This window comes from Poromitra crassiceps (genome assembly GCF_964638095.1).
Source record: "Poromitra crassiceps genome assembly, chromosome: 15".
Classification (NCBI taxonomy): domain Eukaryota; kingdom Metazoa; phylum Chordata; class Actinopteri; order Beryciformes; family Melamphaidae; genus Poromitra; species Poromitra crassiceps.
The window spans coordinates 13,626,572-13,641,632 of record NC_139634.1 but is presented as its reverse complement, the minus strand read 5'-3'; the positions used below and the strand labels follow the sequence as shown (position 1 = coordinate 13,641,632).

The window sequence follows — 15,061 nt, the reverse complement described above, 5'->3', positions numbered from 1 at the left end:
TTGCAATCACATTTCAAACCTCAAAATGCTCATGTGAAAGACAAACTTGCAATCAAGGACAGCACGGGCCTATATATATATTATATATATTAAAAATCAGCAACAACAAGGTTCATGTCATTATTTTATTAGTTGTTGTTGGGACTGTGAGGAACTTTTTCAACAGTACAGAGTAAGTAAGTTTAATTAGTAATATAGAGTTTGATGCATTAAGGTGCAGGTTCAGACTTTACAGTAAATGTCATTTCAAACACTATTAAAACACAGCGCTCAGTGGAAACAGCTTCTCAAGCTGCAAAAGCAGTGAGCAACAGAGATCGCGCAATGAGCAACTAGGGTAGTCCATTAATGCCTCCAGAAACACAGGTTTACTTCTTTAGAGGCTTTATGGAGGGCAGACCAGGGAGGACATGGAGTGTCTGAAGGAAGCTGGGGGTTTGAACATGGGGGGCGTCCAGCCACTGCTGCGACCAAATGAAATATCCGGGTTTGGTGATAGTCCCTGGGAACGACTGGGAGAGGACAGGAGAGGAGCGAGGAGAGGACAGAGGAAGAGAGGAGATATAAGGAGAAGAGAGGCCAAATAAGTTCAGTCACAATTGAGATACACAGGTTTCCATTATACCAATGAAAAATAGTTCACGTCAACAAGAAGTTGATTGCAGCTATTCACTTTTTCCCAGTTCTGAAAACAGGAATAAACATCTTAAAAACTATGCTTGGATAACAACTATATCCATCAAATTTAGTTTCTGTTTATTTTTGATTAATGCTACCAAATTAGCACTTGCCAGTAACCAATGTTGACTTGTTAAACTCATGTAACCAGTTGTAGCAGCAGTATAGAATGAACTTAGTCACCTGACTGTAGCCGAGCGTGCTGAGTGGTTGCGCATAACGCTCTGATTGGTCGATCGGTGAGGGATGGTGCCTAAACAAAGAGAGCAGATAGAGAGGCAAAGTGACCGCCTACCTCCTGCTTCAGCACTGTACCAGATAATTTCATCCGCCATTTATTTTCCCATAGACAATTCGTAAAATGCGTATAAAAATAGTTTTACTGGTTCAAACCAAACAGCTAACGTTATAATCGGGAGAGACCATAGAACATTTCACTGGGACCACGTAAAAAAAATGCGGGTTTAAAGAATTTTTTTTTTCGATGTTGGTTTTGATGCCTTATGGCCTTATGGCACTTTAGGAAATTTTTGGGAGTACCTCAACAACATGGCTAATCTTCATTTGAATTTGTACAATAAAAGGTGAAAAACAAAACAAGGCTAATCTTTTTCAACATGGAAAATGGTCCTCCTACCCCAAAACCACCCACATCCGCCCAACCACTCCCCCTACCCACCCCTCGAACCCCGACTCTTATGACGTTCCTATCCTTAGCTATGGCCCCTAGCCCCACCCCTTTCCCTCACCACAGTCCTTCCCACCAGCCACAGATGCCCTCCTCTCCCCTCAAGAGGAGCGCCACCTTACAATGGAGTCATATGCCCAAAGTACTTGCCATGCATGCCATTTGCTAAAGAAAATATCTTGTTGTTGGAGCCAAAAGTATGAGTTTTGATATTGATTTTGTTTTATTGAATTATGCATTAATATAATGAAATATGGAGAATGGGCATATGAACTATTGGTGTCGTGTGAGAGGATTGTAATTGGAGTGTCTCCTTTCTTTCTTTGACAATCAGCTGAGGGAGTTGATTTCAGCTGGTATGGTAAAGGGGTTTGGAGAGTGGAGCTGGCATTTAGACTTGGTTTCTTTGGTGTGTAGCCACACGGTTTTTGATCGATGTACGAACTGAATTTGAGTTATATTTTATGTCTTTCATTTTCGATATTTTGATGATATGGTAAGAAGAACAATTCCTTGTTTGTGGAAGAAAGAAAGATGACCTAATGGATGAAACATGAATGGAAAAGGAAAATAAATATAACAAAGGAAATATATGGACTCTTGAGTATTGTTTAAGCGCGTCAACCCAGGCGCATTCCAAAGGACCAGAAAGGAGCAAATATGTTGGTGTGAAAATTGCTCTTTTACTTGTTAAACCTTACCGACCAGTCTCTCATGATTGAAATGGTGTTTGTGAGGTCACAGTGACCTTGTACTTTGACCACCAAAATTGAATCAGTCCATCCTTGAGTCCAAGTGGACGTTTGAGCGAAATTTTAAGCAATTCCATAAAGGCATTCCTGAGATATCGCGTTAACGAGAATCGGACAGGGACGGACAACCCGAAAACACAATGGGCCCTATTCTCCCACAGGCCTTCGGCACTAAAACGGGCCTTAACCGCAAAAAAACGTGCCTTGCGCCTGTTTTGGGATGATATCAATATGGCTTTACGCTGCCAAATGCGCTTTAGGCCGAATGGGCGTGGCGCAGTCCCAGAATGGGCCAAAGTGGGCGTGTCGGCCTTAAATCTCGGCGTACTGATATCTTGGCACCTGCCTTAAATTTAGCGCTTTGCGCCTTTGAAAACCAGGCCTATTCACTGCGCCAGTGCACTTGTGCCTCTCCCCTGTCACCCTTCTCTGTCTCTCTCTGAAACCAGGCCTATTCAGTGCGCCAGTGCTCTTCTGCCTCTGAGTCACCCTTCTCTCTCTCTCTCTGACTCCCTCGCTCAAACAGACACAACACATAGCAGCACCCAGCTTCCCATAGGAAATAGCAGTTGTAAGTTTACTGCCTGTGAATGTCCACTCCCAGCATGCAATTGGGTCCTCCATTTCGCTACTAAATAGAGCCGAAATAGATATAAAAGGTAGATCTAAAATAATGTGTAATGGTAAGACAACCCGCAATTGTCGAACATTTCAATATTGGACCAAATAAAACATGAAATGAAACACCACCCTATGTGAAACATATATGTCCTCTTGAGCCTATATATACCCTGTGTGGATTTAACGTGATTTAGGTAAGTGACAGCGGAACGCGCTTCGGAAGCTTCTACTGTCATCTGCTATACTGTGATGTGCGCTCCAATAACTTCGCCCTACTCCACATTTAGTTTTACAATAAAAACACATTTATGCAATGACTTTACATAATGTAGGGTATATTTATGTGCATCATTCTACCTGCAGCAGGGGAGTGAAAACGATATCTTTCTGGACAAACTTTCACCAATCTAATAGGCTATATTTTTCTAGCTGATGCGTTTAGTACATTATTTTCACTTTGATCTTGCTATAGTGTAGCGTATTTACATGCTTGCAGTATTGAAACTGCAGTTAGATTGGTTTGAGAAGCATAATAATATGGAATAATAGCCTATAATGCAGACAGACAGGCTGGATGAAGGGGGGGGGGGGGGGGGGGGCAGAGCGTTTGGCTTTCGTCTGGTTTTGCGGGATCACTGGAATTGGAGCTAAAAAGGCAAGCGTGCGATTCGTTTATTGCACTTATCCAATGAGCATGACGGTGCATAATTTTACGCCTAAAAGGCGTGGTTGTAATGCTTTGGGCTGCATCTAGCGCCAGCACGACGATATCAAGTGCGCCTTTCCACGCCCACTGCTTTGATCTGCGCCTGCCGCTCGGCCTAGAAACTGCGCCGATGCAACGATAGGGGCCAATGCCTCCGGCCACGGCTATCGCCGGGCACGGCGGGCAGAGGCATAAAAACAGTGCAACAGTGTGTCATTATAAGCGTTTATACTATGGCTCTTCTTCAATCAAATCTTTGGAAAATCCACCAGCGTTAAAGCAAAATAAATGGGTGAGTCAACGTCTGAGAAATTACCAATGTATCTCACAATATTCCTTTTACACATACTCAGTTTCTACCCTACAGGAGCATACAGCTGTGCCTCCACCACAGTTTAGCTAGCTCTATTATAAACGCTGCATATTTCCCTTATTTTGTAATAACCATAGATCATCATCATCATCATCATCATCAACAGTTATTATTAGGGGCAAGAGCATCTAATATGGCGCAATCAATCTGCCGCCGGTTAAATATTATGATTTTCCCCCATACAATATTTACTTAACTACAGACTCACACAAATACAGTGAATGAATATCTACAAGGAGGATCCAAAAAAGCATTTGTCGACTGTCACGTCATTAATCTCTGACAACAGAAGTCAAAGCCCGTAAGGGACAAACTGCAGAATCAAAGAGGGGGAACTCTGCAGGTATCAGCCTTAAGTATTACAGCACACAGCATCTGTACTCATTTATCACAGTGGGTGGTTCACCTGGGGTTTAAGCCCTGAGCAAGAACATTTTGCGAAATGATTCTGTCTGTTCCAATATGGCACCTCACTCATAAATTTGCCAAAATGCTGGACAAATTCTAGATACACAGCAAAGAGAAAGAGATGTATCTCTGTTGTATCTCAGAAAGCATAATGTGACATTTTGTAAATACTTTTATCCAAAATTCTTACAGGACCATGTGTGCATGCATTGTTAGTAGGGATGGGCATTTCTAACAAAAACACTACCGGTATTCGAAATTCGCTGGCCAAAGTCGACTTTTAATCGAAATTCGAAAAAAAAGAAGTAAAAAAAAATTATTATTTTTTTTGTTTTTTTTGTGAGTGAAATGTTGCATTGTCTCCCCTGATTCTAAGTCTAAGGCTTTATTAATGAATAGAAAAAGCTTCTGCTGTGGATTTTTAGCTCAAACAAGCATTGCACCACTGAAGTAAAGAACATGTTACATGACATTGACATTTTCGAAAATAAAAAGCAGTTTTGACAATCATGAGTGGTTCATTAAATATTTAGTAGGCTCAGGTCTGAGTGCCAAAGGGGTGCCAAAGTCACCCCCTCTCCCTCTTCATTGGATTTCATCCGCCATTCATTTTTCCATAAACCTTGCTTAAAATGCTTATAAAAATGGTTTTACTTGCTCAAACCAAGCGATTCGACTATACTTAGAATCAGGGGAGACAATGCAACATTTCACTCACACATTTTTTTTTTTTCGAATTTCGACTTTCAATAATAAAAGTCGACCTTGATAATAACAACGATTATTCGAAAATTCGAAATTCGATGCCCATCCCTAATTGTTAGCGGTCAAAACATCAAACCACAATCCTGGCAGTACTAGTGTCATGCAATCTCCGTTGAGCTACAGCAGGGGTTCCCAAACTCTTCCGTCCAAGTACCACTACGTACCAAACCAAATTTCCCAGGGACCACTTCCACTGCGTATACCAACCAACATTTGCTGTTAACCATGCAATAGCAGCAGAAAGGATAAATGAAAATATAAGGCTACTAGCTGGTTCAATACGGACACACACGGACACACAGACACCTGCCAACATTAGGCTGTGAAAAAGAGGACCCCTTTGAAAATGTTTTTTTTCCCCTCGCCAAAATTTTGTCTAAGTTTGGAGTGTTATTTAGCTACTTTCCTGATAAACTAGCAGGACATGGTTGGTACAAATCGATTCCTTAAGTCTTCTAGTTTCACATGATACCAGAAACTTCACTCTGGCTTTAAAACTGAGCCTGCTGCAGTCTCTGAAAGTAAATGTTCAAAATTGGGACATTTCCCAAATATTTATATTGATATTTCTGAAAATCGGCCCAATCCTCAGGGTTAATGTGTATGTAAAAACTGTTTTCTGTAAAATTTATATATTATATATATATATATATATATATATATATATATATATATATATATATATATATATATATACATACAATATCGGGGTTTTTTGCAATTCACTGGCGGACCACCAGGCGGAGCCCCGCAGACCACTGGTCGTCCGTGGACCACAGTTTGGGAACCAATGAGCTACAGGATCAGATAGCCCAGATAGAGATGACCAAAGCAGATCCAACTTTATGGGGAAGATTTGACAAGGACAGTGTAAGTAAGAAAATAAATGACAAACGTTTAATGACACATACCCATTCGTCCGTCTTGTGGAGGGCTGAGTACTGTCACTCTGCTGGTCATGTGGTCGGGCTGAAAGACAGACAGACACAAACATGAGAGGGAAACAACATCAATCACAAGTTTTTATTTGCTTTCAATACTTCATCATTCATCCATTCTCCATGCACCAAAGCCATTATATACAGTCAATGGCAGCTGATAGTTAATAATATCCACATTTTACAGGTGAGGGTTTTTACTTGAGGTGAGATCATGGAACTTACGTTCCTGAACAGACTTCTTCCATCCACCTCGATGCTTTCACCGCTGCCAGACAGAGAGAACACACCTCATTAATCCTGTTGGTTTCACCTGGCTGAGGACTGCAGTGGTGCTCGAGCTTTTACCAAGACACACTTCTATGAAACAGCAAACCTTATTTTATTTCATTCCAAATTGGATTGATGCATATTTGAAAAGCTGGCACATCCTGTTACAGGATATCAGATACCTGAGAGCACAAAACAGAAATAAATAATTGTACTCTTTTTTCTTTTTAAAGGAAAGTGGATAGTCCATTTCCCTTTGCGCAAATTGTTTTGTGTATTAAGATGATCAATCTCTTTCAATTAGCAAAATCTCAAAGCACACATGAAGGCACCACTGCAAAGAATCTTCACATTTAATTATCAGAGATTCAGTCTTGAAAGCTTGATGACAAGTGAAAACATTCTTCCACTAGAGTGAGAAAATGCGAGTGCAACTAGATAAACGACTTGATTACATGGATTTGCAATGGTGGAAGAACATTGGTGATTTCTACAAGAGATGAGAATCACTGCAGTATACAAGGCTTCATGCTAAACCACTTTCAATTCAAATACCGTACTTGTAAAATGGTAAATGGACTGCATTTATATATAAAATCATTTTCGGCATTCAAAAGGACTTCAAAAATATATACCAAAATAACTTTGAATGAAAGCTCTATTAGTACATGAATTACCATGTCAATGTACTTAACCGAAATTGAATTAACCTTCAGGCATGATGCTAATTCTGCTAATGCAAGTGGGTTAATATCCGCTTTCCGTCATCCATACTATTTTTAATCAACAGAACCTAAGGTCGCTCTGGATAAAACAACATTTGCACTATAAATCCAGGCAGTCAATCAATCCTGTGTCAACGGTGTCTGGGAAACCCAATATGGATTCCTGACTAAACCAGTAAGCAAAGCTAGTAGTGAGCTTATTCAGGTGTGTGTGTGTGTGTGTGTGTGTGTGTGTGTGTGTGTGTGTGTGTGTGTGTGTGTGTGTGTGTGTGTGTGTGTGTGTGTGTGTGTGTGTGTGTGTGTGTGAGACACGTGTGTGTGTGTGTGTGTGTGTGTGTGTGTGTGTGTGTGTGTGCGTGTGTGTGTGTGTGTGAGACACGTGTGTGTGTGTGTGTGTGTGTGGCTAGCCGCAGGGCAGGGCAAAGCCATACAGCAGCTAAAGCTAACATAAGCTGCCGGGGCTGAACCCAGGATATAGTTGTTTGCACTGTGAAATACCTCCTACATTCTCTCTCTCTCAAAGGTTAATGTTGTGTTATTATTGAGGTCTGAGGCATAGAGAAAGATAAAAAAAGAAGAAGGAGGACAGAGTAGAACAACAGAGATCGAGACAGGGAGGAGAGAATGCAAATCAAATATGGACAGACAGGTAGAGAGAGAGAGAGAGAGAGAGAGAGAGAAGGGGGGCAAGAGAGAGACAGTGGAAAGTTAGAGAGGGAGGGTTGAGGAGAGAGGTGCAATACTCACAGATTAGTGATTGATGAGTGTCGTGAGAGGGACATGGGAGCGCTATATGGGATCTGTCGGACTGACAGTGCACAGAAAAACAGTAACACAACGCATTAACAGCCACTGTATTCTATCAATGATGAAGAGAGTATTTACAGTAACACAACGCATTAACAGCCACTGTATTCTATCAATGATGAAGAGAGTATTTACAGTAACACAACACTACACATTAAGAGCCACTGTATTCTATCAATGATGAAGAGAGTATTTACAGTAACACAACACTACACATTAAGAGCCACTGTATTCTATCAATGATGAAGAGAGTATTTACAGTAACACAACACTACACATTAAGAGCCACTGTATTCTATCAATGATGAAGAGAGTATTTACAGTAACACAACACTACACATTAACTCATTGAGTGCCAAGGACGGACATGTTCGTCAATTGCGTTTTTTGACGGTGGGGCGTCGATCAAAGCCTTCTGCCTCTGATGTACAAATATTATAGCTATTGGATGTGTCTAACCTATTTTACAGAACCCTTAGGTGGCGACAGTGCTCTCCACATAACAGAAAGGCAAGGAAAAAACAAAGAAGAAGTCGTTATGGAAACGGAAATCGCATCGCATCCGTATGCATCGATATGCTGAAGCACGTTACTGCAGCTGTGCCTGCAGCAGCCAATCTGCTCCCACAATTGAGCCGCTCCGTGTCGTTTGCGACAGCAAATCCGCACATCCACACCGTGGAGTTGTTATTATTCCCAACTGGAAGCATCGTTGCCGGTGACAAACACACGCGGAACGCTGTAAAAAAGCAGGATGTCTAGCACCCTTCACTGTGCGCACAGCAAACTCAGCAGAGAGCCACCACAGACAGGAGGAGGAGTGTGCAGTTGAGGCGAGGCGGGGCGGGGCGGGGGGGGGGGGGGGGGGGGGGGGGGGGGAGGGGGCACGCAGAGCAGCACACACACAACACCCAGACAGACCCAGGCAGCAGGACAGGATTGACAAACGCAAGCCAGAATATCCGATGCCCACCAGATGACTCAGTGAATGTGCTTGAAATGCTGCATTTCACAAAAGGCGGAATAACTCAGCTTCTAATTTGAAAAGTGTCTTTTTGCTCAAAACAGCCTATCTTCTCCGGCTCATAACTAAAGAACGGAAAATGGGATCAATAAACTTTTTTTTGCAGATGATAGAATAGAGTCTCATCGTTCTTTGTGCGTGTTCAGTGTTTACATAGTAATATCACACAATATTCTGTGGGCCTCGAGAAATCACTGAAAACGCTCTGAAACTCTGGCACTGGGAGCATCCGTTCTCCAAAAGTGGCTGGCACTCAATGAGTTAAGAGCCACTGTATTCTATCAATGATGAAGAGAGTATTTACAGTAACACAACACTACACATTAAGAGCCACTGTATTCTATCAATGATGAAGAGAGTATTTACAGTAACACAACACTACACATTAAGAGCCACTGTATTCTATCAATGATGAAGAGAGTATTTGTTATTCAATAAAAATATGAACATAGGGTTCAATGGTAACACTTGCCCTAATGGCCGGCGGGGCCAGTAAGATGTTGACTTGGGCCAGTTGACTGGTCAGTCAGTGTCTGATAAACAAATGTGACTGAAGGCCAGCCCAGACTTACTAAGAGAGTTTCAAGCCGAGATTGTTGTTTACCTGAGTTGGGTCCAAGTAGGGCATGGTGGGAACGGTGGCTTCCGTGGATCATCTGGGATGTTGGTGAAGCTTGGACACTGAATGACAACAGACATCAACATAGTTGCATCAGAACACGGAGCAGTGGGTGTAGCATAGAGAAGAGAGAACCGCTTATAACCAGAGAGTTGTTGGTTTGAATCCCAGGCAGTTTGGGAAAATCAATGTGGGGAGACAGCAAATGAGCAACTCTCTCACTCTCTCCTTACTTGGCAACTACCGTCTAAAAGTGCCCTTGAGCAAGGCAAATAACCCCACATTTCTCCAGTGGAGCTGCTCTGGTCATCAGTCTGTGAGTAATGGTGTGTGAGTGTGGGGGCTGAAAAAGGACAAACTCAGTCAAACTTCCCCGGTTAAATAAAGGTTAAAAAACCAACAACACTCTCCGAAAACTATTAAGTTACAGTAGTCCAGACGGCAACGATAGATTTATTTCAAATTAATCTCGCCACTAGACTTGCTTGAATTCCAAATACATAATTCATCCCACAGTAGAAGTCATAAATAAATGTTAGTGTAAATGGAAAAAGTGCAGTTTTTGCATGGTTAAATTTTTTCACATCAGTAGGTGTGGTGCATTACAGACGAGATACGTTTCCCCATATTCTGTAGGTATGTACAGTTCAGGTATTGATAGATAGATAGATAAATAGACAGACAGACAGTCAGACAGACAGACAGACAGACAGACAGACAGACAGACAGACAGACAGACAGACAGTCAGTCAGACAGACAGACAGACAGACAGACAGACAGACAGACAGACAGACAGACAGACAGACAGACGTATGTGTGGTGGTGTACAGCAGAAGAGTTTATCTTTCCTGAGAGATGCAATGCAGAAATCCCCCCCCCCCCCCTCCTTTTTTTCAGCAAGCTTTCATGTGGGAGAGGGTAATAATAATAAATAATAATAATGCATTTTATTTGTATAGCACACTTTAAAATCAAACTGACATGTCAAGGTGCTTCACAAGAGAAAATACAAGCACACACAATAAAAGATTAAAAACACGTAGGTAGAATGGAATCACTTAGGTAAAATGGAGCTAAAATGTGTTTCAGAGTTTGTGCTAGAGTATGCCTTTATTCTGTTGTATTGTACAGAACATTTAAGACGGACTTTGGTGTAGTACGTACAGTATGTACGACAGACAAACAACGGAGAGCTCTATGAGGGCTACCACAGTAAATGTTTTCTAAGACTGTTTAAAGACTGGGACATTTCTTAAAAAGGGCAGTTCAGGTATTCAGCATTAAATTAGGGTCCCTTTACTCCACCCAGAAGAACCTGCAAAAACCTACTTAAAATACACTCGGGTGATGATAAATAAGCTGGTCTCCTTAAAAACATGTTGCTGCTCCTTTTACAGTGAGAAGTTCTCATTCAGATGTGCCAGGAGTGACACCTAGTGAGAAGTGAGGCATAACAGCCAGCTGGTTGCAAATAGCTTGTACAATAATGCCAAAGCCGACAAAACACTTCTTTGGGTGACACAGCAGCATTTGACTCCAAATCATTACAGGCTTTCCAACCCCTCTGTATCCTAATTGAGTCTAGTTTTCCTCTTCTATTTCACAAGCCCAGGATTATGATCTCTGATGATAAGTGATTGTGATGGAAGGAGGAGGGTAAAGAGCAGAATATGGTTTGCTAAATTTACAAGAATGTACAAAGAATTTACAAATCATTTGTATTTGTTACTTAATTTTAAGTAGAGCTGCAATGATTAATCAAGTAATCGATTAGTCCATCGACAGAAAATGAATCGACAACTATTTTGATAATCGATTAATCTTTTTGAGTACATTTTTAAGAGAAAAGGTCTACATTCTCTGATTCCAGCTTCTTAAATGTGAATATTTTCTGGTTTCTTTACTCCTGTATGACAGTAAACTCATATTATCTTTGAGTTGTGGACAAAACAAGACATTTGAGGGCGTCATCGTGGGCTTTGGGAAACACTGATCGTCATTTGCTACCATTTTCTGACATTTTATAGACCAAACAACTAATCGATTAATCGAGAAAATAATCGACAGATAAATCGATTATGAAAATAATCGCTAGTTGCAGCCCTAATTTTAAGAATGCTTGGCAACCCCTTTAATCCTCTAATTTCAGACAAAAGCACTGGGAATCTGGGATGTATTCATGGATCTAATGAGATTGTTGAGCGATTGTTTAACTGTCCTACCGCTGATGCTTAAGAGAGTTCTCCAGTTGACTGATGTAGGCATTCTGTTCATTCAGCTTCCTGTGGAGGATGACAAAACACAGAAACACGGCCAACTCTTAAAGGGAGACTCCACCGAAAAACAATGCTGATTTATTTAGCACATAATCTCACAGATATCTGAAAGCCGTAAACCGTTTTTTTTTTTGCAGGCATTCATTTGACAGTTATTGAGAGTTGATTTGAGTTAAGTTGTGAACCAGTGATGTCATTCATGCACAAAATTATCACTGGTCCGCATCTTAATCGGCTGAGTGTTCCTTTAATCAACTCAAATTCAGAAATACATAAATTATGAAATTAGAAATGGAAACTTACTTGGCCATCTGCTGCATTTCCTGTTTCTGCATCTCTTGTTTCTGCAGTTCTTGTTTCATCTTGACTAAACCCTCTTCTAGTTGCTCATTCTGAGGAGATTCACAACAGGGTTAGTGACTTCTTCTTCTTCTTATGGAATGGAAATTAAGCCATCCATAACATTGGCTGCTGGTGGTGGTGGTGGTGGGGGGGGATGCCAGGCACCCTCCAAAAGATGGTTTGGTAACTGCCAAAACAACTTGTACAGCAGACTCCCACACACACACACACACACACATGCACAAGCACACGCACACGCACTGCAGCAGGATAAATGTATCTTACCCTTTCCTGGTAGTGAGTCAGCAATCTCTTCTGATGCCTTGCCTGGAACATTAAAACCTGTGAAAAAGGATAGTGCACACAGTATGAAGTCTACTGAGATATAATGTAATATAAAAACAGATATACTGTATATTTAGCGGCAAGCTTACAAGACTGTTTAACTGTAAAGCACAAACCATATTTTGACTTTGGCAGAATCGATGGCACAGACTTATAAAATACTAAATAAAAGTGATAAGAGCAGGTGGCTGGCGAGAGTACAGACAATAAAAAGACATTTTTACTCTCACAGTGCAATAAGTTTCCTAAGTTAAGCAACATTTTTTAAACTAACACCTTCACTTCCTGGGTTCCGCCAAACGACACTATATTAATACTTCCATTTTGATAAGAGCATCACTTGACTTGATATCATTAATAGTCCTCTGTATCACTTGTCATACAAACGTGTAAGTACTCAATGTAGCCCTGTGTATTGATGAGAATGAAAAAAATCAAACCTTGCTGATTTCTGTGAAGTGTTTGGTTGCCACAACGTTGATGTCGGAGAACAAGGCCTTCACCTCAGAACTACTCTGTCAAAACAAAAAGCATTTTACATTTTAGTGTTATATCAGTACAATTCCAAACAGTTGTCAGGCTGTTCACATGTAAGCAATAAGCATAGGGGCTGGTAGAGGTAAAATGTTGCCGGCTTGATATGTCACAAAAATAAGGCATGTTTTTCATAGTTTGTGTTATAAATGACGCCATCAACTTCCCCAAACCCCACAGCCCGCCCCAAAAATGTCATCCAATGATAAATTAGGAGAAAAACATGCCATCACAGGTTTACCTATCAGTAATGTAAAGATGCTTACTTTGTCAGTGAGAGCAGAGACTTGGCATTTGGAATTGCATATTAAACACTCCCCTTGCTTGGCTGAAAGAAAATAGACAATTAAATATAGACAAAAGTACAATGAGAAAGATCAAATTAATCTTTCCAACATGATGTAATAGGAGCCACTGTACTGTAGCCTAAATCTAAACTGAATAGTAGGGGTCTCTAGGGGATCTTAAACTGTTTCAGCCTGAGACCCCCAAATGAATGAAGTTTAACCCTGGGAATCCCTCTAAACCAGACCCATCAGAACAGGCCTGTGGCCCTTCACCATGGTTATTGGTGCTCAAAGTGGGTGCAGGGACCCCTAAGGGCCTTCCAGAGGTTTCCAGGAGTCCCAGATCAAATTAGGAATAGTATAATTCCACAATTATTGTGACAGTGATAAAGCATTGCAGAAATGAAATGACTGAATCAGTGATTTCACTCTACCCACTGTAATGCAACAATGATCCAGTTTGGTACCAGACCCCATCTAACTGTAGATATCTTCTCAAATGTACAGTAGGTTCGCTGTTTCATTTAACATTTCATTTGGTGGCCTTAATTTGTATGTACTGTATGCATTTGGTGGTGGGGCTGCAGGCATGAAAAAGTGTGTGGGGGAACTCCAGTCCTTGGGATAAAAATTCAGTTACCAGTTCTGCAATAGCATATGAACTCCAACAGATGTCCCTGTCTAATCACATGTTCACTGCCTGGGGCCAAGTGAACGGTAAAACGAACCTATTTTGTATGTACAGTATGTTGTGCTCAATATGAATACCATACAACAAATTTATAGCAGATTCTACTAGCAATGTAAATAAATAGGGCAACGTTTGCCTACCTTTCTGATAGCAGACACTACAGATGACATGGCCACAGGTGGTGACAGCCAGCTTTAGCTCAGCACCGGGAGGCAGGAAGCAGGAGTTGCAGCAAATCCACCAGAAGGACATGTTCTTCTGATGGTAAGGAAGGGTCACGTAAAGCCTCTTGCAACATAACGTTAGCACACAAAGTAGCCGCTCTGCTAACTATCTCTCCCTATTGCGAAGATAACGAGCAAAAGCCTGCATGTTGACTTATCCGACTTACAGTAGGTAACGTTAATATTGGAAAAAGCTAACTGAAAAACTTTTCAGTTTTGTTTAAGTTAACTTCATGAACATGTTACATGTTAACGCAGGTTAGTTAGCTGGGTGAAGCAGCTAAGCTAACCGACTGAAACACGGATCTGAGAGAAACAAGTTGTGCAGGTTGTAAAAACGTTACCTTCTCTCTGCAGCTGATCTCCTTATTAAATAGCCATTGTTTTTCTAAACTGCGTGGCAAACTAGTATCTGTCAGTGTCACAGATCAACATTCCTCCATTGTCACGTCATCACGTGACATCCGTTGTTTACAGTGGGTGCGTTCAACAACAACAACAACAACAGACTGATGATCAAGCTGAGAGCAGACAAGAGTTCACGTGACCGACTGGTTTACCAGGCTAACAAGAGTGAGCTGTATGACGAGTGACAGCTAGCTAACTGCTAGCTAATAGCAAACTTATTTTCATAGGCATAACGTTATATAGTAGTATGTGACTTACATCGTCGTCAGCCTCAATGACTTCAATCTCTTGCACAAGTTGCACTACGTGTTGTATCGTACATGTCGTCGATAGGACTGTTTTTCTCTTATCCATTTCAGACCTGACAGTGGCGCGTTCCGTTGTTAATTCATGCAGAAAGAGACAGAGCACGCGCTCGCGGCTATACTTTGAACTTTGAACAGCGGCAGGCAGAGCTCCCATATTAATGTGTAGCGTAAGATTGGATTGAGTAACGCGTTACTCATACGGTAACGTTACGTTTTCGTCTTCTCTATAGCGTGTTTAACTATTTTATGTATCATATAATTTAATTGTTCT

At 41.2% G+C, this 15,061-nt stretch overlaps 1 protein-coding gene across 1 annotated transcript; it reads right to left on the bottom strand.

The window, feature by feature from the left end:
* Nucleotides 1–385: 385 nt before the first annotated feature.
* On the bottom strand, nucleotides 386–14,102 carry rnf212 (ring finger protein 212; the record flags this gene model as incomplete). Its single annotated transcript, XM_083651748.1, has 10 exons — nucleotides 386–512; nucleotides 862–931; nucleotides 5,903–5,960; nucleotides 6,155–6,197; nucleotides 11,598–11,657; nucleotides 11,955–12,043; nucleotides 12,279–12,335; nucleotides 12,779–12,853; nucleotides 13,139–13,200; nucleotides 13,991–14,102. The coding sequence occupies 10 exons, from the start codon at nucleotides 14,100–14,102 to the stop codon at nucleotides 386–388; spliced, it is 753 nt and encodes a 250-aa protein (XP_083507874.1).
* Between the last annotated feature and the right edge of the window lie 959 nt (nucleotides 14,103–15,061).